General features: G+C 45.3%; 1 protein-coding gene across 1 annotated transcript in view; it reads left to right on the top strand.

Annotated features, from left to right (window-relative positions):
* The window catches only part of JAKMIP2 (janus kinase and microtubule interacting protein 2), a 33,670-nt gene extending 30,758 nt beyond the window's left edge, over nucleotides 1-2,912 (top strand). The window contains 1 exon segment of the mRNA XM_030212159.1: nucleotides 2,470-2,912. Within this exon segment, the coding sequence (XP_030068019.1) occupies nucleotides 2,470-2,649 (180 nt within the window). The 3' untranslated portion in view covers nucleotides 2,650-2,912.
* The last annotated feature ends 21,756 nt before the right edge of the window (nucleotides 2,913-24,668 follow it).

The raw sequence follows: 24,668 nt of genomic DNA, 5'->3' as shown, positions 1-24,668 counted from the left end.
CGGCAAAATGAAAAGTGGTGCGCGTCCATGGAAAATTTCCAGCACGCTTAGTGGACACGCATAAAAAATAAAATTTCTGCCCGGGCCACGTGGCAGACGGGTGGCAGTTCAAAATTGACGCGCGTAGGACGCATTACGCGGCTCAGTAAAAGGGCCCCAAAACCATTTCTGCACAGAATGATCTAAATTCTGAAGAAAGCCAGAGAAGCGCATGGGTGGGCATGAGGGTGCAGTGCTTAGTGCAGGGCAGACGCCACTTCAAGATTCTGTTATTCCTTCTACTGCTTTCTTATAACCAAATTCCTGCTTTTCTTTTACAGTTCCTTTTTCTGTTCCTGTTCTTCTCTCTTGCTTTTATTCTTTGGCCTTGATGTCCAAGTCGCCTCTCAGAAAGGTAAGATGTCTTTCGTTGTTTTGATATGCCACATATCTTCTGCATCAGCTGCTGGAAGAATGTGAGCTTCCCACTTAGTTACACTAGAGGGCTCTAGACTAAATCCTGCTTCTGTCTCTCTGGCAGCTCTGTCGCAGTAACAAGGTTTTGTCGCCAGCCTTAAGTAAAAGCTTAGAACTTCAGGGAACAGTTCCTGCTGACTACAGCATCCCATTGATACCCTCTGTGAACAATTGCAGACGGGGGTGGCCAAAAGCATGAGAGGACCAGACGTCACCATTCCTGAACAGTATACTGGGAGGCCAGCTTGTGTATTATGAGTTTGCACTTTTTATTATTTTTAGGTCCCTTCTCTTTTTCTTTGACCATGGTTAAATGACTCAGTGCTAGCTGGCAGCATCTGACTGATTGTCTAGTCCCCACTAAACATCTGTAGCCTTGTCCCATCACCCCATGGAGGTCTCATCTGGTCCCCACTTCTCAACTCTCACAGGTCTCTGAGGTAGCAAGGGCCAAGCAGGGCTCTGGAGCAGAATCTGAGGGGTCATTTTACTAAAGGGTTGGCAAGCAGCAAAGGGCTTGCCATGTGCTAATCTGGAATTACCACCGGGCTACCACAGGAGCCCGGCAGTAGCTCCCACCCCCAGTGTGCGCCATTCCTGGTGCTATAAAAATATTTTCTATTTTTGTAATACCACTGAGTTAGCATGGGAGCCAGACTTCGGTGGAAGGGGGGTCCAGAGCCCGAGGTGAGGGGGCACATTTTAGCCCTCCCGGCGCCGCCGACCCCCCCCCCCCCCCAGCCATTTTTTTATTCCCCCCCCCCCCGCCGCCACCGCCACTACCACCAACTTTAACCCCCCCCCCTGCTGACGACCCTCTCAACCCCCCTCCCGCCACCAACCCTCCCTCACTGCCGTCGTCGCCACCGGCTACCTTTGCTGGCAGGGGACCCCAACCCCCACCAGCCGAGGTCCTCTTCTTCCGGTGCAAGGCTTCGTTCTATTTCTGTGAGTCTGACATCCTGGCCGTACGTGCAGGACGTCAGACTCACAGAAACAGAACGAAGCCTTGCGCCGGAAGAAGAGGACCTCGGCTGGTGGGGGTTGGGGTCCCCAGCCAGCAAAGGTAGCCAGCGGCGGAGGAGAATTGGCGGCAGGAGGGGGGTCAAGAGGGTTGTCGGCAGGGGGGTCCAGGGCCAAATCTATGGGGGCCCAGGCCCCTGACTTACCGTACGGCCATTTCTTTAAAAAACAAAATAGGAGACAGCCTTTCACCCACTGCGGTAAAAGGGGGCTTCAGCACACGTCAAAAACATTTTACCGCAGCTTGGTAAAAGGACACCTGACACTTGATTAAGGGGACAATTCTGCTTACCTCTCTGGTCTTTGAAACCATCTCCAATCCCCTGCTTATTTCTGTGCATTGTGGCAGAATGCCTAATGGCCCCATTATTTTGTGCTCATGTGTACCATGCAGGTTAACTCGTGCTCTGAAGCCCTTTCTGCATTCTACGCCCATTAACCTCATGGAAACTATGCACTTCAGCTCGCAGTACTTTTCTGTGTCAGCCCTTCTGTGTAGAAAGTGTCACGTCTATTGGTGCATGTGTCCTTGATAGGGATAATTTTAGAAAGTCATTTTCACATGTCTGTACCCACATATGCCTGTAAATAGCCTTTTATGAAATGCGATTGGCATAAAGTCTGGAGAATGTTATGATGGCATATATGTTTTTACCAGTAGGTGGGTACAGGGTGGACTTCGGGCAAAGTGTGATCAAAGCATGCATGTATGTGTCTAGATGATAAAATATGCAAATATATGTGTATAATTAAAATTTTAAATGCAGACATTGGCACCTGCTCCAGGGCAGATGTAAATTTCTGTGCCTGAGTGGTTAGTATTTCATAAAGACAAGTCGGCCTCTGAAAACGCGTTTACATTAGGTGCTTCCTTATAAAATTACCCTTGGAAAGAGTGAACAGGCCTCACAAATGAAAAAAAAAAATGCTTTAATCTCTGACAATCATGCTCTTTCTGCTGACCCAGCTCTCTTTTTCTGGTTTATGTAGAGCTCTAGACCACGGGTGCAAATCCACAGAACAGCAAATGCTTTCGTTGCTGAAGGAAGAGGCTGGAGTTTACAGCTGATCAAAACTCATAGCTGGGACTTCACGACCGTGCACTGCAAAGCCATTACGCAAGATTTAATCTGCCACAGTTCATGTGACCGTTTATGCTGCACTGAATGAAAACTATGCGTGGAGTTAAAGAGCTAACCGTGAACATACGTAAACCCAATAAGGAAATAGCATTCAATAGATTGAGCAAAAGATGCATTTTGGGCATGGAACCAAAGGTACCAAGGGACAATGTATCCCTGCTGTGCAGGGGGACCATTTTAATGTAATACTCTCATCCCGTGAAAAACTGAACCTAAAAATAACCCAAGGACTACGCTGGAAGAGTGCTCGCAACCTGTGACAGGATATTTACAATAAAATATTAATTTCCAAACCTCTGGCTTGCTTCCTACAGGAGACCTTTTTCCTTTAAACTCAGGAACCAGCTGCAACAGGATGGAAAAGTTGAAAGGGACAATTATCAGGGTTGGCAAACTGAGAACGTGAAAAATCGGAAAAAGCAAAGTGTCCGTTATCTCAGTGTTATTTTTGGATACCTGTTTTGCTGAGGCCTCGTATTCACTCTAGCTTTTCAGCACTTGACACATAAAAGGTTTCAGGGCCCTGTTGTATCGCACTGCAGGGGCAGGCATCAGGCCTTTCCATTCCATTTATTGATTTGCTACAGAGTAATAAGGGGTGCACAGATACACATCTCCGCAGTGCTGCGACCCATATATACAAACCCTACAAAGCCATTTTCTGTTATGTGCTGTTCGTTCTTTATGGCTTTAAATTCACTTCTCTGTGCTGCTGCACCAGGGCTGCAAATGGATGCCTCAAAACATTCATAGCTCCACTTAAAAAATGTAAAATACGAACCTTAACAAAAGAGTAATAAAAATGCAACGTGTGCCTAGATAAAAAGAACAAAAGAACAAAAAATGAAGTGAATCAAGATAACTGCCAGGGCCCCTTATTTACTAAACTGTGTTATTCATTAATGCAAGCAACAGGTTAACAGTCAATGTGCATCTTTGCAGTTAAAGCAATTAACAGCCAGTACAGAAGGGGGCAGAGAATGGGTGGGAAATGGGCAGGGACTGTGCCTTATAATCAATATGCAGGTACTTACCAAGCATTAGCTGCTAATGTGGCAGATAACATCACTGAACTGGTATGGCTAATTGCATTGCATTATTTGCAATGCAGTTAACACCCATTCTAATATTTTTTCCCTCTATGTTAAGAGAATGGGAGACTACTGGGGAAGCCCTCAACAGTTCCTGAAGAAGTTTTGCAGTTACTGTGCATTAATTGTGGTAGTTGAAATGCGGTAACTAGAAAAATCCTTATTGCACTTCAGCAAATAGGCCTGGGAGAGCAGAGCTCTATCCCTTGTCCCAGACCCTGATTTCTATCCTGTAATCTCGGTTGTTGGGCTGTGTTCTTTTCCCTGCTTGTTCATGTTTTCTGCTGGCGATCTTTAGCTGGAGAGACATGTGGGATCTGCAAACCTCTACAACTCAGCATAGCATTTCAGTGGAGTTAAAGCAGGAATTTTATAGTTACCCCACAGCTGTTAATTTTGCTTGGGGAGGCCGACTGTTTATGAATATTCTGCTTCAGTTTTCATTTTTTTGTATTTTTGGTGGTGGGTTCAGTCATTATCCCAAACTATTCTGGGCATGGTGCTCATGCCTCCTCTCTTTAATATAGAAATGTAGACTTTGGCTGTAGATTAGCAGCTTAAAGCCCATATTGTCTGTCCAGTTTCATTCTTGTTGCAGTACAAAGATGCCACTTATGTTCGGTTTTCCCTTCACTTCCTTGCCTCTAGGGGCGCTGTCTGTTCATTCCATACCTTTATTGTTTTGACCTTCCATTCTCTCCATTTGGAGGTTGTTGCAAACATCCACCACTTTCTTGGTGAAAAAATACTTTTGAATGTTACTCCAAGCTTCTTTACCCCATTAATCCTCATATCATGACTTTTGAGCCTAGGCCCTCTGTCACACTGAAAAATTCTTGCTTCTTCTTCTCCATCATTCCTCCCCCCCCCCCCCCCCCCCCTCCCCAGGGTATATGCATTTTGGTCCTCAGATGTCTTCTGATAGAGCTTTTCATGCATGCGCTGCACCATTTGCGTAGCTCAGAATGAGAAACAATAGTCTTAGAAATATCTCACCAACAGACTATAAAAAGGCATTACCACCTTCTTTTCTCTACTGATTATCTCTGTCTTGATGCACTTAAAATTCCTTTGAATCTGGCCAGTCTCCTTCAAATGAGAAAGCTGTAGAAGCCACTATGATTTCTGATGGTGGTTAGACCATCAGAACTGGAAGGAAATTTTCCTGAATCCAGCTGCTCACGCTCCCCAATCTTTCTTCTGTGGCATGAGCAATCAAGGATAGGATATGACAGGCAAGACAGAGCCTTCTTATAACAATATGGAATGAAAAGGTGGGCAGGACTGGTGTAAGTGATGATGCAGAGGGACTTAGTTTCCTTAGAGGGGCATAATCGAAAGGGACGCCCAAGTTTTGTTGAGGACGTCCTCGCAAAATGTCCCAATGGAGGGGCGGGGAAACCCGTATTATTGAAACAAGATGGAAGTCCATCTTTCATTTCGATAATACGGTCGGGGATGCCCAAATCTTGAAACTTTGGTCGTCCTTAGAGATGGTCGTCCCTAGACTTGGTCATTTCTGATTTTCGGCGATAATGGAAACCAAGGACGCCCATCTCAGAAAGGACCAAATGCAAGCCCTTTGGTCATGGGAGGAGCCAGCATTTGTAGTGCACTGGTCCCCCTAACATGCCAGGACACCAACCGGGCACCCTAGGGGGCACTGCAGTGGACTTCATAAAATGCTCCCAGGAACATAGCTCCCTTACCTTGTCTACTGAGCCTCCCAAACCCCCCTAAAACACACTACTCACAACTATACACTACTACCATAGCCCTTATGGGTGAAGGGGGGCACCTTGATGTGGGTACAGTGGGTTTCTGGTGGGTTTTGGAGGGCTCACTGTTTCCTCCACAAACATAACAGGTAGGGAGGGGGATGGGCCTGGGTCCGCCTGCCTGAAGTGCACTGCACCCACTAAAACTGCTCCAGGTACCTGCATACTTCTGTGATGGACCTGAGTATGACATCTGAGGCTTGCATAGAGGCTGTCAAAAAATATTGTAAAAGATATTTTTGAGGGTGGGAGGGGGTTAGTGACCACTGGGGGAGTAAGGGGAGGTCATCCCCGATTCTCTCCGGTGGTCATCTGGTCATTTCGGGCAACTTTTTGTGCCTTGGTCGTAAGAAAAACAGGACCAGGTAAAGTCGTCGAAGTGCTCATCAGGGACGCCCTTTTTTTACATTATGGGTCGAGGACGTCCTTGTGTTAGGCATGCCCAAGTCCCGCCTTCGTTATGCCTCTGATATGCCCCCTTGAACTTTGGCCATCCCTGCGACGGAAAGCAGTTGGGGACATCCAAAATCGGCTTTCGATTATACCGGACGACCCTGGAAGAAGGATGCCCATCTTCCAATTTGTGTCGAAAGATGGGCGTCCTTCTCTTTCGAAAATGAGCCTATTAGTCTCTTCTTGTGTCATCTGGATGAAAGAATGAGTATTCCAGACTTTCCTTCCATGACGAGTTATACAAATGTATCCCTCGTTTGCCAGGGTGAGCATTAGGTGGGATACTTAGAGGATATTTGGACTGGGCTAGCAAAGCTAGAAGGCCAGCTGGCACTTTAATCTACTTACTCCATAAAGTCAATGAAACAGAGCAGTAAGTATATTACTTGGATTTTTAGACAAAATAGGACAAATTCATGAAGTAACATGAGTAACAACACTTGCACTCTTTATGTACTTTCCAGGGTACAGTCTTTTCTACTGAAAGGATTATTAGTTTCCTTTTCCTCCTCCTTTTCTCTGGGCCCTGCTCCAAAGGAAAAACTCCTCTGCAATAACTCTTTCTTTCTATAAGTACTGTAGACTCGTTAAGCCTCTTCTCATAGAGTTCGTGGTCGCTGTTCCTCCTCCCCTGGAATGCAGCTCCTGGGTCTGATAATAAAACAGGTGATGGTTAACGTTTGATCACAAAACTTAAACATATAATCTGCAGATGGCCAGTGGAGTCATCATCTTTCTCAATGGTGACAGGATGAGAAACAAGCCTATTCACAGGGACGGAACCCTGGCTGAGTCCCTTCATGACCTTATCTACACCTTATCACCAGTCATGTCCTTCAAATCATGATTCACAAAAATCAATAACGGAAAAACAGGAATCAGTTCAATGTGGCAATACTAAACCCAACTAACTGTGAAGCCCATGCTAAGAAGAGAGTTTATTTCTTAAAATTCACTACACGTGTTGATATGTCCTGTTAGGAGCATATGGAAGAAACTCACAGGAACACCACCATCACTGGTCATAAAAATCCTCCATTTCATATTATACCATAACTCATTTTTTATGATGTGATAATTACTAACACCAAAACTTCCAGTGATCATAAACTCATAACTCCATTATCAAATCAATGTCTGAGATAATTTTCAAAAAATATCAAAATTAATTCAACAACTGCTTCTCTTTGTAGCAACTTGTAATATAGGAATCTAGCAGAAATCGCGACCCAGGGCTCTACGGAGCCGTCCGTTTTGTCTATTTAAGCTTCGTCAGGAGCCTGTGCCTTGAAGTCTTTTTACCAAGGCAAAAGATCTAACATGTTATATTTCAGCTAAAGGACATCACAACGGTTATTCTCCAGATATCCCAAACTAAGAGTGCAATATCTCTCCCTCAAGGCTGTCTTAAATCATCCACTGCATATTAGCTGAGTCACTGCACTGTCTGCTCCTGGATCAGGGTCACACCCTTTATCCTTGGCTGATGAAATGCAATGACAATCTTTAATGTCACAAGTCCATGGGATGGTATAGGCCTTTGATTCAGGCTTGGCCAGATTAAGGTCTGTGATACATATATTAAATTGTGGCAGGGACTATACCTCTTACAGAACTTGCAGGGGTTAGCACAATGTCACAACTGGTTGTATTCGGTACCGTGCTAAAGTCTCTGTACATAGGGAGACACCTTCACTGGACTGTGCCCTTTGGTCTGTCCAAATGAAACATCAAAGTGCCAAGAACCTAGATTCTTCAACCAGAACTTGTATAGTCCAGCTGGCTGTTCCATTTAACTTGAAAGATGTACAATAAATGGCAATATTCTATTTTTAAAACATGGTTTTCTTCTGAAATGTTCTTCTTGTCAATATGTCTTCTGAGGCCTAGTTCAAATGGTTTAATCCTTTGTCCTAACTATCCTATTGTATGCTAACATCTGTTTACCATCCCAGCTCTGATCTTAACACCATTTCTCAGTAGATCTGAACTTTCCAAAGAAAAAGGACAAAGAAAGATCTATTTGTGCTACTTCCACCATCTACGTGAATGCTCCTTGCAATTTCCTTCTGGAAAACGTGGAATGTTTATGCAATATATTTTTTTTCTCTTTTTTGAATGCTGGTGGTTCATTATTTTCTTGACTGTTTTCTTCCCTGCCTTTTCCCAAGAGAAGAAGTAACAAGCACCCTACTATAATGGCTTCCATTAATTGCAAGAAACGTAGCCATTTCTGGACATGGTTTTATTTAAGGTTTTAGCTTGAGTGCAGCTTTCTAATGGATTGGACTGAGATATGATGGGCCAGCATTTTGCAATTGCTCATGCAGTCTTCTGGATTGGCACGTTATCACTGCAAGATTATTGTTTCTGAGATGGAAGGTCCATTGTTCACTGATTTACTGTTGTTGTCTTACTTTTAGATGCACCAGGATTTAACACTGCAAGAGCAGTACAGCTGCATTTTTTATACAGTGGTATTTTAATTTCATTTCTTATATACTCTCTGGTACAGTAGGTATTTTTCTGTCCCTTGAGGGTGAATTCTATAGAGTGGTGAGTAAAAATAAGTGCAACAAAGAAGCACACTTACCCCCAGATTCTATATAGCGCATCTAGAGATCCGTGCCAAAATCCAAGCAGATTCTATAACAATGCGCGTAAATTAATTGGCTTAACAAGCTAATCAGCGTTGATAACAGCAGTTAACAAGCAATAATGAGCACTAATTGGCACTAATTAGAATTTACGCATACAACTCGCTTAGCGTATTCTGTAATGGAGTGCGCTGAACTTGTAACGCATGTAGGCAGAAAGGGGTGTGGTTATGGGCGGGGAAATGGGCATTTCGTGGACGTTCCGAAATTTACGTGTATAGTTATAGAATATGGCTGATTGTGTGTAAATCTACATGATGGGATTTATGCCACATTTTTGTTGGTATAAATGGATGCATGTAGATTTAGGCTCTGAAATATCAACTAAGCGAATTCTATATACTGCGCCTAAATCTAAGTGCCACTTATAGAATACACTTAGTTGGCACTGATTTCCACACTGATTTTTTAGACACCATATATAGAATCTCCCCCATAGTGCCCGTTCTTTAATGGTGGTAAGGCCTGCCTAGCCCATTGTAAAGCAGTAGTGGAGAGCTGCTTTGGCACACTGAATGGTGGGGCGTAAGCTGGTGCTCCTAGATGCACCTTGTAATGTGTACCTGTAATACTATTCTATACAGGGTGCGCATTGCACGGCAGAACATCCATGACACACCCATGCTCCACCCACTGGTACAGCCCATTCGCTGTTACTTGCCATACAACTAGTCTGCCAATTTTACAAAATAGCACCCAACACATATGTGAGTAAATTTGTGATGTCATTTATAAACATAAGTGCACCTGTTCTATAAATTAGCACATGCAATTTAACGCAATGAAGGGTCAGGTGACGCACGAAATCACAAAGAGCAGCAATGGAATTTGACCAGGGATTCTTTGATTCTCAGCCAACTGCTCTAACCATTAGGCTACTCCTCCACTCCGAAGGAATGGACACTATTCTGACCCCGGGGACTGATTTTCTGCACCTCACGTCATTCTAGATTTCTGTTGACCCTTGAACCAACTTAATTTCCAAACTTCCTGTCTTCATTAGTAAGTAGATATTGTTTGGTGACTCTAAGTGTAAAGAATGGGTTCCTTTTCTTTTCTTTTACCACATAGGAGCTTTGTCAGAGTGGAGCCATTTTTGGGGTTCCCCAGCCTAGATCTCCGATCATAATTTGCAGTACAATTGAAGAATATTTGAATCTTCTGATGACGCTGTCCTAGAGAAACACCGACCATATAGAGATTCAATCAGTTGAGGTTCAATAAATGGGTGTGAGATGTTTGGCAACAATTTTAAACAATTTCTTCTATTAGTTTACAGCACTTGACCACTTCAAGTTTATAATTTTGAATATTGCACCCGATGGTGGGTGAAGAAAGCCTCCTGGAACCGACATAGAAGTGACAGGAATGCAGTAGTCGACATCATCTGCTTTGAAGCTAAGTACAAGTTTGTTTGTTTTTTATTATCAGTGTGACATTGGATGGAACCAACTTTTGAATGATTTTAGGAAGCAAAATACATTTTTTATAAGCTACTTAGCAGATTGCAAATGGATCGGTGGTACAGGAGGTGCAATGATTGGAAAGTGATAGCTCGTCCACTATCTGGTCATGCTTCACAATTCTGAGCACCAAAATAATGATTTAACATAACATGTCCTTACACAAACATTTTTCCCAATTTGTTGTGAATACCACAACTCTGTGATTTTTTTAAAGAGAAAGCTTATGAAAATAATGCATATGAAAAGTTTAGCTTGGAACTATGAGAATAAGGGGCCAGAACATATCTGTTCTGTGAGAACCCCAGTGTGTCCACTTTCACTTTCCAGGATCTTTTTTAAAGTGAAGGTGCTGGGGGAGGAAAAGGGTGTGCCACAATTGTAATTCTGTCAAGTACATCCCCCTTCATCTCTGCCACCCCTCTTCCTGTCTCTCCAATATACTCTTTTCTACAATGTTAAAGAATGCTTGATAATCATACATCAAACTTCTACAGCTTCCTAAAATGAATTCATTGCTTCCTTGGCAGCAGGGGCGTAGCCAGACCTCGTGGTGGAAGGGGGCCAGAGCCCGAGGTGGGGGGCACATTTTAGTCTACTGCCCCTCTGCCTCACCCCCCCCCCCCCCCGCCTCAGTGCCCCTTCACCACCTCGTCGCTCCCCCCAAAAAGCAAATACCTTTGCTGGCGGAGGTCCCCAACCCCTGCCAGCCGAAACCTTCTTCAGCGCCGATCTCCGATGCAGCCACATTCGCTGCCCTGCTCTTTCTTCTTGCTGACGTCCTGTGCACGCTCCTTTACGTGAAACTGAGCATACTCAGTTTCACTTAAAGGAACGTGCACAGGACGTCAGGAGGATGAAAGACCACAGGGCAGGGAACGCGGCATGCCAGAGACCGATGCTGAAGAAGGCTTCAGCTGGCGGGGGTTGGGGACCCCTGCCAGCAAAACAGGGGCCCGGATGAACTTTTGGGGGGCCCAGGCCCCCATGGCCCCACCTAGCTATGCCACTGCTTGGCAGTCACACTTCTCCCAGATCCATACTGTAAGAACACTGATAAACTGTGCCTAATGTACATATCAACCAACATTAACCTTACAGCCTTTCCACTGTAATGTGCCCCCTTGTGGATGTGTATATACTATATATTGTACATACAGATATATCTATGATATATATATATTTACTACAATTCAAGTGTACAGGAAGGGATGAGATCGCAACATACAGAAGTGTAGTTCTAGTTCTATTCTAGTCACATTTATAACTTATTTTTGGTATGTATCTGGCTAAGAACTTTTACTGAAATATATGATGATTATTATTCTTTTCTTAGGTTTGTACAGTTCAAATTTATCTACTGTAAGTATCATTTCTTGACAATTTCCATGATGCAAATTCTCCCTGAAATCACCCCACAAGGACATTTTTTAGAAATGGTATTTTACCTCAAAGAGATTCCTACCATCTTTTCTACAACAGTCATGCTAGCTCTCAAACCTCAATCAACACAGTAATGACTCAGTGCTTATATTAATGTTGACTGGAATTAGCGCGTCATATCACAGAAGAGAATAATGATGCGAATGTGATGATGTCCTATGCTGGAACAAATCGCTGTTTGATGCCTTCGGTATTAGCCAATTTATGAGAGAAACATCTTGCCAGGAGGCCCCGCCTTCAAGTTTCCTGCAGATAAACTGCAAAAAATGAAATGGATCTCATCTGAGCTTCGAGCCTGGCCAAATAAATGCCCTTGAAGCTCAACTGCATTCCATTTCAAACCCATCCATGGGAAAATGAAATCAGGTTGTGAATATTGGTATTTACCATGCTAGGGAATCTGATGTTGCTGCTGTGCCAGTCAGCGTAAGAAAACTGTGACGTGGTCGCTCCTCCATGAAGCACAGATATTGCTCCTGTCCTCTGGCTGCAGGAATGCAATCTGGGTCTGGCCACAGGAACATACAGAACTGGGGTGTATTCTGGCAGAGCTGCAGGAAATCCAAGGTTAAATTCTGTCTTCAGTCACCTTCGAAATGTCTCTTCAGTTTTCTGAGTTATGCTAGTGTGATTGCTAGGACTGAAATTCTGCTTGGATTTAGGGTGTCATATATATACATCTCAAATTGTTATTTTTATTATCAATTTAAAGCCTTTTTGCTTATTTTCCCTGTTTTGTGTCCAGACTGATATTCAAAACAAGTTATTCATTTTTTTTCAGCCCTTATAGAGATAAAATCCTGCAATTTAACTCACTAGATAATAAGGGGCCTGTTCTAGGGAGGGGCAAAGATGGGTTTATTGGCAATATTCAGCTACGACAGAGTAGATTTTCAAAGAGGTTCAAGTGGGCAGGAGAGGATCAGCGGGCCATCCCTGAGTATTCATTGATATGTATCCGTACAGTGCCATCAAATATCCCCTCTGACCATCTCAGCACTGTGTGGGTTATTGCAGGTGTAGTCCATTGGCAGAGTTGGTGACAAGCTGGCAGCTCTGTAGCCGCTGGTGAAATTCAGTGCTGGTGTCTGCATAGCTAACTAGAGAAACTGGACCATGCAAAAGGCAGTCCTATCTTGCCTGGCTAGCTATGTGGGATGCTAGCATCGTATATCAGCCAGCAACTCCATAACTTCCAGGCCTCGGCTGACTTGGATATTCCATGCCAGTGCTTGAACATGACTTGGCATTGCCTACCCCGGTTAGATTCAGCTTGTGGCAGTCAGCAACTTTAAAACCACTCAATGCTGCGGGCTGAATATCAGGGGGGGGGGGGGGGGTAAATAGATAAATAATACAATTTAGATTTAGGCTTGCAAAACAGGAAGTCTAAATATGAACAGAGAGTCACCAGCACTGTCACCACTTATACATACATGCATTCAGTGGCTCTACATGCGTGATTAGCACAACAAATTGACATTTACACACATAAGTGCTAGGAGCTATGGCATAACATATACAGCGAAATCACATACCCCAGGTTCTATATATGGTGCCCAAGGTGCCCAGGCAAATTAATTGAGTAACGAGCTCTTAACTACCAATAATTGGGTGCTATCAATCAATTATTGAAATTAATTGACACCGATTAGAATTTCAAGCGCATCTGGTTGCACACTATTCTATAAGGCAGGGCGCCTAACTCTACTAGCATGTAACTCAAAAGGGGGTGTGGCCATGGGTGTCTCAGTGTGTTCCAAAATGTTATTGTGTAGTTTCAGAATACAGCCTCAGCGTGCCTAAGTTGGACGCCAGCATTTATGCCAGGTTTCAGCAGGTGTAAATCTTGCACCTATGATTAGATGCAGCAGTCGGCACTAGGTGCTATTCTATAAAGGGGATGCGCCATTTACAGAACCCCCCCTTAGTGCATGAGTTTAAGGGGGTTTCATATGTGGGTGGGGAGTGGGTGTGTCTCAGAGGTACACTCGTAATTTATAGACTGCTACAAGTTACACACATTTCAGGGCACAATTAGGTGCCAACAGTTATGACTGTCATTGACGCAACGTTGGTGCCTTACTTTAGACATACAAGTGCCGAATTACACTGGTATTCTATAATGGAATCTTACTGCCCTTATACACTCTCCTCCAAATTCTATAAGTGACATTTTAAATTGCATACATAATTTAATAGATCAACAAGCCAATTAGCACCAATAATTGGGCCCAAACAATCAATTATCAGCACTAATTGTCATTAATTTAAATTTATGCATGCAAATTTATGCATCCAGATCTGTGCCTAAAATTTACACATGGATCTAAAAAGGGAGCATGGCCATGGGAGGATGAGGGGCGTTCCCACAATTTACGCACATTGTTATAGAATAAGGGAGATCTGCGCCTAATTTAGGCACCAGGATTCAATTGGTATAAATGCTCTTACCTAAAAGTAGTCATGGATCCCGGCGCTAAGCGCTATTCTAATAAACGGTACCTACCTTTGAATGCCATTTATAGAATAATGCTATGAGCTATTTTATTTCTGTACTAATCTTTCAGCACCATTTATAAAATTTAGTCCTATGTTTCCAACAGGGGCATAGCCAGACTTCAGTGGGAGGGGGGTCCAGAGCCCAAAGTGAGGGGGCACATTTTAGCCCCCCATGGCGCCGCCGACCCCCCCCCCCCCCCCATTTTAACCCCTGCTATTTTTTACATCGCCACCGCCGCCGCCACCAACACCTTTGACCCCCCCCAAGAGCTAACCCTTTTGACCCCCTCTTCCCGCCGCCGCCAACCCTCCCTTGCCACCAGGTACCTTTGCTGGTGGGGTCCCTAACCCCCACCAGCCAAAGTCCTCTTCTCCGGCTCGGCCGCATTGCTGATCTGCAAGGGCAGGCTTCTGTTTCTGAGTCTGACGTCATGTCAGACTCACAGAAACAGAAGCCTGTGCGGCCGCGTTGCTGATCTGCAAGGGCAGGCTTCTGTTTCTGTGAGTCAGACTCACAGAAACAGAAGCCTGCCCTTGCAGATCAGCAACACGGCTGTGCGGGAGAAGAGGACTTCAGCTGGCGGGGGTTGGGGACCCCCGCCAGCAAAGGTACCCAACGGTGGCGGGGGAGGGTTGGCAGTGGGGAGGGCCAGGGTCAAATCTACGCGGGCCCATGCCCCCATGGCCCCACGGAGCTATGCCCCTGGTTTCCAAAAAAAAAAAGCTATGCAAAGCTTGTTTTCTGTTTAACTCTGTGCAAACGAACAATTTCAATAAAATTTGGAATATGTCATCCTGAATAAATTTGCAATAAGCCTACACTCACACCTACCAATTATCATCATGATTGATTAGGATATATTTACTGCATTTTTAAAGGAATTTACTCAAGGTGGTGTACAGGAAGAATAAATCAAACATAAGCCGTAGACAATAAGCAGTAAAAATATTCAAATAACAATACAAAGTATGGCATAGTTACTACTTACAATGTCAACACAATATGTAATAGAACATGTTGTTAATGATACGTGCAGATGCCATTTTGCTTTAAACATAAAACAGTTACTATGGTTTTCAATCAGGTGGGTCTGATCCTTATTAAGTATTGTATCTGGAAAAAGGCTGTAGTTCTCATAAACTGGTGCAAGAATTCCCAGAAGAGAGGTAAAAGGGGATTAGTGAGGAATATGTTTTGATGAAATTGTGAGAAACAGACTCAACAGATCGACAGTCAGGAAGTGGCAGGGACTGATCAGTTTGCACTGAAGAAAGCATGGCGACAGTTGAAGGACCAGGTAGTAACATCATTTAGGTGAGGTGGCCGGCATGAGTGTAGGCTTATTGCAAATTCATTCAGGACGATATATCCCAAAAATTGTTCAAGTTTTGACAGAGTTATGCAGAAAACAAGTTTTGTATAGTTTTTTTTGAAACACAATACAGAAATGGAACTAAATGCAGGACATTGAGGTGCCTAAAATTTGGTACCAATTTATAGATTTTCCAGCTTCGCCCATTCCAGTCAGCTGTCTAGAACTTGCCCACTATCAGCACAGCCAACAGGACTTCCATAGTTCAAGAACAGGCACACTATTACCCAGTGTGTTTTTTTCTAGCAAAAAAGGTGCCAGTACTCAAATGCTAGGCCACCCTTCAGGGGTGGGGCGATCTCTGAGGGACCCACCCCACAATAGCCAGGCCCCCTGCAACCAGTCACAGAATCTAGGACAAGGCATAATTGGTGTGTAGAGCCTGAGCTCTTTCATTAAAACTTGGGGTCCATAGGCCAACTTTAGCATACTATGGAAAAGGAGCCGGTACTCAGTACCCCCAAGTACCCCCTCAAAAAAAGTCCTGCTTTTACCCATGTTTGGGGTGGGGGTTGTTTCTGGCAGCAGGGTTTGAAGCAACACCCATGCTTTTGGTTGAAAAAGTATTTGTACAAAAGAAATCTGCAAGTGTCTGTGAGTAATTTTCAAAGTATGTCTGTACTTTTACTTTGAAAATAGATATAGCAACGAAAGGGGGGCATTATCAACATGGCATACCATCAAGATGGGTTATTTTACTGCTAATCCCAGTTATTACTAAGTTGATCTCATTGCATAAACTGGGACCTGTGCTAAAATAGAATGAGTTCAGTCAGTGGTAAAGTAGCATGTCTTAACAGTAGCCCACATTTGAAACTTTTCACAGTAAGGGGGAGGTTATCGTCTTATGACCTGTATAGAGGAGGAAAACTATGGAGGGAAACATACGGTGGATCTAGTGAGTGATGGATGGGAATATAATGAAAAGAGGTGGCCAGGTTTAAAAAAAAAAAAAAGGAAAGACTCAGGGCTGCCACTCTCCCATGTCAGAACCACATAAACAGAACTTTCAGGCTTTTATGAAATGGCTCAGATCCAGAAACTTACCACTAGATGGAAGCATGTTTCTTCCAGCCCTGCAAGCCTTGGGCTGGGTCAGTAGAAAAGAGGCAATCTGAGGATGTCTCTCTCTGGTTTCTGTTTCCTGTCACTCCCCATTTTACATTAAATTCTTTAATCACACTCAGTCCCCAATGAAGAGAAAGAAATGTTGCTACTCCAGGATACAGCACCCACGAGTCTGCTAAATTCCATCATAACAATATGTTTTATTGAATTTATTTTTCCAACGAAGCAATATTTTCTCCTGCTTCCGCCCCATTGTGCTGGTAAAGAGCCAGGGCTCTGCTCTTCGGAAGAAAAACAAAGAATGTGGAGTCATCAAAGTAGCAGCTCTGCTCTGGCTGCACAAACTCAGCAATTATTCACAAAGAGAAAGCAGAAAGATAGGTCACTCTTTTTCCATGCCAGAAACAAAAGCCTCCACTTCCAACTCCTTGGGTTGTCACAGTCCTGTTTTGCATGCAAGAGGTGAATATGACAGAATGAGAAAGCTGGGTTTACTAAAAGGTGCTACACATTAATAGGTATTATTTTCCATGGGTCCCTTTTTATTTAATGAGACATATAGTAGGTGGCCTTTAATTAAAGCACATTAAGCTGTTAAGGTGGGGTTTAGAGATGCTCAAAACTCCGGCGCTGTTCAGTACAGTGCTGGAAAAGAACCACCACAACAGCGCTGCAACATGGCTCCCTAATGCTCAGCGCTAATGACATGCTAATTTAGGTACGCTGTTAGCATTGAGCATTAAGCAGTTGTTTGGAAGTTAGGGGTAGGATGGTGCCTGGTGACTGCGCTGAAAAGTTGTGTGTTAAGCACAGCTCTTCAGCGCATGCCCAGAATGCTAGGAGGGGGAATGAGGAGGAAGAGGGGCTGTCCTGCTACTTCCAATTGCAAAAAGCGCATAGCACAAACGTGACCAGACAGAAAAAGTTACTGTTCTCTTAAGCGCACAGCACAAATGCATTAAGTTCAAAGCTGGAATCGTTACTGTTCTCTTCTTGAAGGATCCTGCTGATAGCAATTTCTGCCTCTTGAGCCGGCGTATTTCTGCAGCGTTAGCGTCCAAACTGCACACCCTCTGGCAGTACTTTTTATTTGTTTTAATCAAGAAAACTACACAACCCAGTGCGTGGCACAACCCTAAGGGGTCCTTTTACTATGGTGCGCTGAAAAATGGCCGGCGGTAGCAGTGGCGTAGCCAGAAGGCAATTTTTGGGTGGGCCAACAGGTTGGATGGGTGGGTTACCAACTTTCTGAAAGAGAAAAACCCACCACCTGATGCACCCGTGCTCTGCCTCACCCCATGCTCCACCCCTACTTCGCTCCCAATAACTTCAATGAGGGTAGCAGTGCAGGCCACACTGAAGCTAGAGGGAAGTCCAAAAGACTGCACTCTTCAGTCCCCATTGAGCCATTGTCCCCCAACACATTTATGCTTCTCCTGTATCAGGGTTTGTCAATTCTTTTGTGGCCACAACCCCATAATAGTGGCCAAATAAAATTATGTGACCCCCCCTGGAGGTGCAGAACAATGTACCATAGACAGCCCACTCAAGTTGTGACCCCAAATGTGGGTTTTGTGACCCCATTTGGTATCCCAACCCACAGTTTCGGAAGCTCTGTCTTATATGGTATTGAAGCCAAATACATTCTGCATCCACAGAACCCCCTGGCCCTTCCCCAACAGTGGATGCAGAGCAGGGCTAGGACACTTCCCCATAAAACTCACCAAATACATATTTGTCTCTTGTGTAATCTCAATAACAGACGTGTAAAGTAATTCAAGCTACTCAGAACCTAGATCAAATCTATCATTCCAGCACTAGCTTCCAAAACAAGGATTCCACGATATTTTAGGGCCCTAAATATTACAGTGATGCCCTAAAATATCAACATCTATTAGGAAAACTGAACAAGCCAAATTACTACAGAATGCTACATAGAAAATTCATACTATAAGAATACCTTGGTCACACACACAGAACAAAAATGCCAAATACAGAATAGGTGACCACAAATATAAACATCAATTAAACCGAAATCTCAAGAAGCCAGCCTTTTCATGTAGTACAATACCAGAGAAATAGAAAGAGATGCATTTCCTCCTATATTCATAGGAGCTGACTCTGTGGGTGCTGTGGGTGCTTGAGCACCCCCAATATTGAGAAAATTCCTTGTATGTGTCCAGGGAGGGGTTATTTCCACTGGGCTTAGCACCCCCAATAATTTTGAAAAGTTAGCTCCTATGCTTATACTGTGCAAAAAATAAAGATGACACATGCCAGGGATGGTGTTAGAGGAGTGCAGTTAGGGCAACTGCCCTTGGCCACCTGGCCAGAGAGAGCCCCAAGCCTGCCAAAACTTGAAGAAGGTGCAGCCTGATAATGTGCTCTGGGGTCCCTCCTAGATTTCTGCCCTGGGCCCCAGCCATATCTAACATCACATCTGGCAAGATGTACATTTCAAATCTGACGTATTCTAATCACAAAATAGAAAATAAAAATATTTTTCTACCTTTTGTTGTTTGGTCATTTTTTTTTCTCCAAATAATGTTCATCCCAGGCTCTGTTAACCACTGACTTCTCTTCTCTCGCTAGGGTCTTCTGTCCATTTGGCTTTTCTTTTCTCTTCATGCTCACCATCCATCTTTGTGCCACTATCTTTCCCCATCCAGCTTCTCTCCCCTCCCTCTTTCCCCCCGCCCGCATTTGGCTTGCCTGCCCTCCTTCCTTTTCTCACTTGTTCTGTGTGTTTAGTATTTGACTCCCTGTTCTTTCATCCCTTGCCTTCAGTACCTCTTTCCTTTCCCTTCCCTTCTCCCAGGTTCAGCACCTCTCTTCCTTCCTGCCAGTCAGCCACCATCTCCCATGAGTACAACACCTCTCTCCCTTCCCCCGCCCCCCAAAAGGTCTAACACCTTTCTCCCTTCCCTCCAGACCCCCCGCACACAAGTCCAGTACCCCTCTCCCTTCTCTCCAGCCTACCCCCATGGGTCCAGCACTTCTCTCCCTTCCCTCCAGCCCCTCCCCCAACAGCTCCAGCATCTCTTTCCTTCCAGCCCCTTCCCCCACAGCTCCAGCTCCTCTCTCCCTACAGCCCCCCATATGTCCAGGACCCAGCCAGCCACTCCCACAGGGCAGCACTTCTCTCCCTTCCCTCCAGACCCCCCCCCTAAGTCCAGTACCCCCCTCCCTTCTCTCCAGCCTACCCCCATGGATCCAGCACTTCCCTCCCTTCCCTCCAGCCCCTCCCCCAACAGCTCCAGCATCTCTTTCCTTTCAGCCCCTACCCCCACTGCTCCAGCTCCTCTCTCCTTACAGCCCCTTCATATGTCCAGGACCCAGCCAGCCACTCCCACAGGGCAGCACTTCTCTCCCTTCCCTCCAGACCCCTCTCAAGTCCAGTACCCCCTCCCTTCTCTCCAGCCTATCCCCATGGATCCAGCACTTCTCTCCCTTCCCTCCAGCCCCTCCCCAACAGCTCCAGCATCTCTTTCCCTCCAGCCCCTCCCCCAACAGATCCAGCCCCTCTCTCCCTACAGCCCCCCATATGTCCAGCACCCAGCCTGCCCCTCCCACAGGGCAGCACTTCTCTCCAGACCCCCCCCCCCCCCTGCCCGGAAGGTCATCTGTGTCTTTTTCCTCCCTTCTGTTGCTCCTTTCCCTGTGCTCCCACCTCGTTCCGCGAGTCCGGCACTTCAGTTTTCTTTTTCTCCCTGCTTCTGCCGCGGTGCTTCTGGCGTGCACTGCACAGCGATTCACAGACACGGGCCGGCTCCGAGGTTCCCTCTGCCGCATGCATCCTGCCCTAACAGGAAGTTGCATCAAAGAGGGCGGGATGCAGAAGAGCGAACCCTGAAGCCCACCCTGTGTGTGTGAATCGCCTGCGCACGCCAGTTAGAAGCACCGCGGCAGAAGCAGGGAGAAAAAAATCCTGACGTGGCGGACTCGCGGAACGAGGTGGGAGCACAGGGAAAGGAGCAACAGAAGGGAGGAAAAAGACACAGATGACCTTCCGGGCAGGGGGGGGGGGGTCTTAAGTTGGAAGCACCGCTACTGAATAAAAAACAAAACAATTGAAGGACTCGCTGTGGGAGCGGAGGGAAGGGAGCGAACCAGCTACGGATGCAACTTGGGGACAGCGAGTCAGTGCACCATTCCTGGGTGGGCCTTGGGCAAAAGTGGGTGGGCCTGGGCCCACCCAGGCCCACCCGTGGCTACGCCCCTGGGCGGTAGTGTAGGCGTATGTTTTGGGGGCGTGCAGAATCATTTTTCAATGCACCTGCAAAAAATGTGTTTTCAAAATTTTTGACAAAAATGGACGTGCAGCAAAATGAAAATTGCTGCGCGTCCATTTTGGGTCTGAGACCTTACCATCAGCCACTGACCTAGCATTAAAGTCTCATGCGGTAACCAGGCGGTAATAACCTACGCACGGCAAATGGCACTTGGCTCATGTCCAATACGCACAACCAGAAATAAAAATTATTTTTCAGCCGCGCATATTGGAAGCACGCCAAAAATGAAATTACTGCAAGAGCCATGTGGTAGCCGGGCGGTAACTCCATTTTGGCGCACGTTGGGCGTGCATAGATGCTTATGTGGCTTAGTAAAAAGGCCATTAAGAGTACAAAATTAGATTGTGAGCTCTCCAGGGACAGGGAAACAGCCAGCGTACCTGAATGTAACTCACCTTGAGCTACTACTGCAAAAGGTGTGAGCAAAATCTAAATGAATAAAATAAAATAAATAAATAATGCTAGCTCCGAGCTGGCAAAGGGTTTGCCACGGGAGGACCACCCTTGTATGGCGCTACCTGCTGAGCATTGGGTAGGAATCGGTAATCACCTCTTTGCATGCTTCTTGTGCTCAGAGCTGGCAAGCTCGTTGGTTTACACGCTCGCTGGCTCTGAGCATTTGGCATTAGCAAATGCAGGCACTAGTCCAGCATTATTGGCCTGTAGCACCTGCATCTGCTTTTGAGCATCGGGGCCTCAGTAGATTTGTTGTTATCACTATTTATTTATTGGGATTTATGAAGAGATTCACCCAAGGCAGTGTACAGCAGGTCCAGTTTAACATAAAACAATTTTGTTAACAGCATGACAATAGTAAAATAACCCAGAATAAACATAAATACAATAAGGGGTCCTTTTAATAAGCTGCAGCAAAAAGAGGCCCTTGGTAGTGTGGGCACGTGTTTTTGGCACGCGTGGGCCAGTTTTTACCACATCTGGGGAAAAGGACTTTTTTTCAATGGGCCGGGAAAAAGGCCTACGGTAAAACTGAAACCAGCGTGTGCCTATTTACAGCCTGAGCCCTTAAAGCCACCCATTGATCTAGCAGTAAGGGCTCATGCGCTACATACACGGTGACTGGTCGGCATGCACCGTCTGCTGATTAATGCCGCAGACAACGTGCGCGGTAGGAAATGAAAAAAATGATTTGTCCCAGCGGTATGGGCGCGTGCCAAATCTGTAATTACCTCCAGGGGGCGCTGCTTTCTTGTAGGTCTACCATGCCTTTCGAAAAGAGCCCCGAAATGAGGCAAACTTGAAAACAGTAAGTTGAAACTTAATAATAGAAGTACCGTGAAACAGTATCAAAAACATACACATTTATCAGCACTGGAATTCAAATACCAGAGATATAATACAATGTTAGCATAATATTAATGATACACCTAATAAGCATTAGAGCATTCAACTAACCTAGATATGATGCTAAAGATTTTCTAGCTGAGGGACCAAGAGCAGATATATGATGGGAACAAGATGCATGGTACAAAGTCAGTTGGGATAATTTGATGGTTAGCTAAACTCAAGGCAAGTTCATTGTTTAGTTAGGCAAGAGATAAGGAACTGATCTAAGTTACAGTGTGTGTTGCAAGCTAGTCCAGGTCAGAATAGGTATATAGTCAGTTGCCCTGTGTGTTAAAGGCTTGGGAGAACAGCCACTATTGACTTTTCCTCTTGAACTAAATGACTTTTCCATCAGGCAATGCTCTAACACTGGATTTCATTTACTTAACAGTTTATTTGCCGCTTGTCCAGAAAAGACTGCCCGAGGGAAAGTATGAAAACATCCAACCAGAACAACTGCCATAAAAATCTCAACTGTGTACAATAAACAGCAACAGAAAAGATAAAACAGGCATCAAACCAATACATCCTCCAAGAGTCTAAACATGATTATTTGTTTACTTAGAAACGCTTAATGCACATAAGGGCTGCTAAGTAAATGAAGAGTATTAAAAAGTAAAATCAGAGAAAAACATCCAAAGGAAAAGAGAAAATGAATTGAGGAAGTGGACAGAATGTACCTCACCTGGTTAGAAAATGAATTACGGACAGTAAACTGGGAGAAAGTAATAACCCAGTATGGCATGTCGTTAACAAATGAAAACGAGCAGAAAAAAAAACATTGCATTTGGTGTTTCTTCATTTGCTGATAATAATGAGCACTCTTAAATACATAAATATATAAATACATAGGTACTGCCACACTGGGACACAGTAAAGGTCCATCAAGTCCAGCATCCTGTTTCCAACAGTGGCCATTCCAGGTCACACCTGGCAAGATCTCCCCCCCCCCCTAAAAAAAAGTTCAATACATTTTATGCTGCTTATCCCAGAAATAAGAAGTGGATTTTCCCCAACTCAATGTAACAATGGTCTATGGACTTTTCCTTTAGGAAGCTGTCCAGACCTTTTTTAAACCCTGCTAAGCTAACTGCCTTTACCATATTCTCTGGCAACGAATTCCAGAGTTTAATTAAATGTTGAGTGACAAAATATTTTCTCCAATTCATTTTAAATGTATTACTTTGTAGCTTCATTGCATGCCCCCTAGTCCTAGTATTTTTGGAAAGAGTAAACAAATGATTCACGTCTACCCGTTCCACTCCACTCATTATTTTATAGACGTCTATCATATCTCCCCTCAGCCGTCTCTTCTCCAAGCTGAAGAACCCTAGCCACTTTAGCCTTTCCTCATAGGGAAGTCATCCCATCCCCTTTATCATTTTCATTGCCCTTCTCTTTGGGGGTCCTTTTATTAAGGCACGCAGATGCCTACGCATGTACAACGCGCATCAAACTGGAACCACTGCCCGGCTACCATGTGCCCTGGGTGGTAATTCCTTTTTTTTACATGCGTCCAAAACACACGGTAGAAACTTTCTACCATGTGGCGCTTACCCAGCGGTAGTCAGCAGTGTATGCACGCTGATGATTACCGCCCGGTTAACGCATGAGACCTTACCGCTAAGTCAATGGGTGGCGGTAAGGTCTCATGAAGAAAATGGATGTGTGCTGCTTTTAATTTTCCTGCACGTCCATTTTCAGCCACAAAAAAGGCCTTTTTTGCAGGTGCACTGAAAAATGGACCTGCGCACAGCCAAAAGAGGCGCCTACACCAGCACAGTCCATTTTTCAGCTTGCACTAAGTAACAGGGCCCCTAAATGCTGCATGTCCCATTGTATTTCTATGGTCTGCATGACACCTTACCAGGGGCGTAGCTAGGTAGGGCCACGAGGGCATGGACTCCCACAGATTGAGCCCTGGCCCCCTCTACGTTTGATCCCCCCCACCACCACCGACCCTCCCCTGCCACTTTCAATCCCCCCTCCTGCCACCGCCGACCCTCCTCCTCCACTTTTGATCCCCCCTCTTGCCGCCGCCAGGTACCTTTGCTGGTGGGGGTCCCCAACCCCTGCCAGCGGGTCTTCTTGAGCTCCGTTCTGCTTGCACGTCTTGTATGTAGCCCCATGCAGGACGTCAGGAGTCAGGACTGACAGAAACAAATCAGCGAAGGTGCCGGAGACTGGCGCTGAAGAAAACCAGCTGGTGGGGCTTGGGGACCCCCACCAGCAAAGATACCTGGCGGCAGCAGCGACGGGGGAGGGTCAGCGGTGGGAGGGGGGTCAAACGTGGCGGGGGGTGCAGCACCTGGGGGAGACGGGTTAAACTGTGCTCCCCCACCTCGGGCTCTGGACCCCCCCTCCCGCCGAGGTCTGGCTATGCCCCTGCACCTTGCACATCATCAGCACATGCTAAATCCATTAGCGCACCTTAGTAAAAGGATCCCATTCTTAAGATGCTCTCTTAGGGGCCCTTTTACAAAACTATAGGAGGGCTAATGAGTGGGCAGCATGCGCTGTGGTAGCGCGTGTGCCTGGCGGTAATTACTTCTGCCACTGCATTGACAGGAGCAGCATTGTGTG

The sequence above is a fragment of the Microcaecilia unicolor genome, chromosome 8 (assembly GCF_901765095.1).
Source record: "Microcaecilia unicolor chromosome 8, aMicUni1.1, whole genome shotgun sequence".
Lineage (NCBI taxonomy): Eukaryota > Metazoa > Chordata > Amphibia > Gymnophiona > Siphonopidae > Microcaecilia > Microcaecilia unicolor.
Note: the sequence above shows the minus strand (reverse complement) of the source record. Positions and strands in the feature narration are given on the sequence as shown.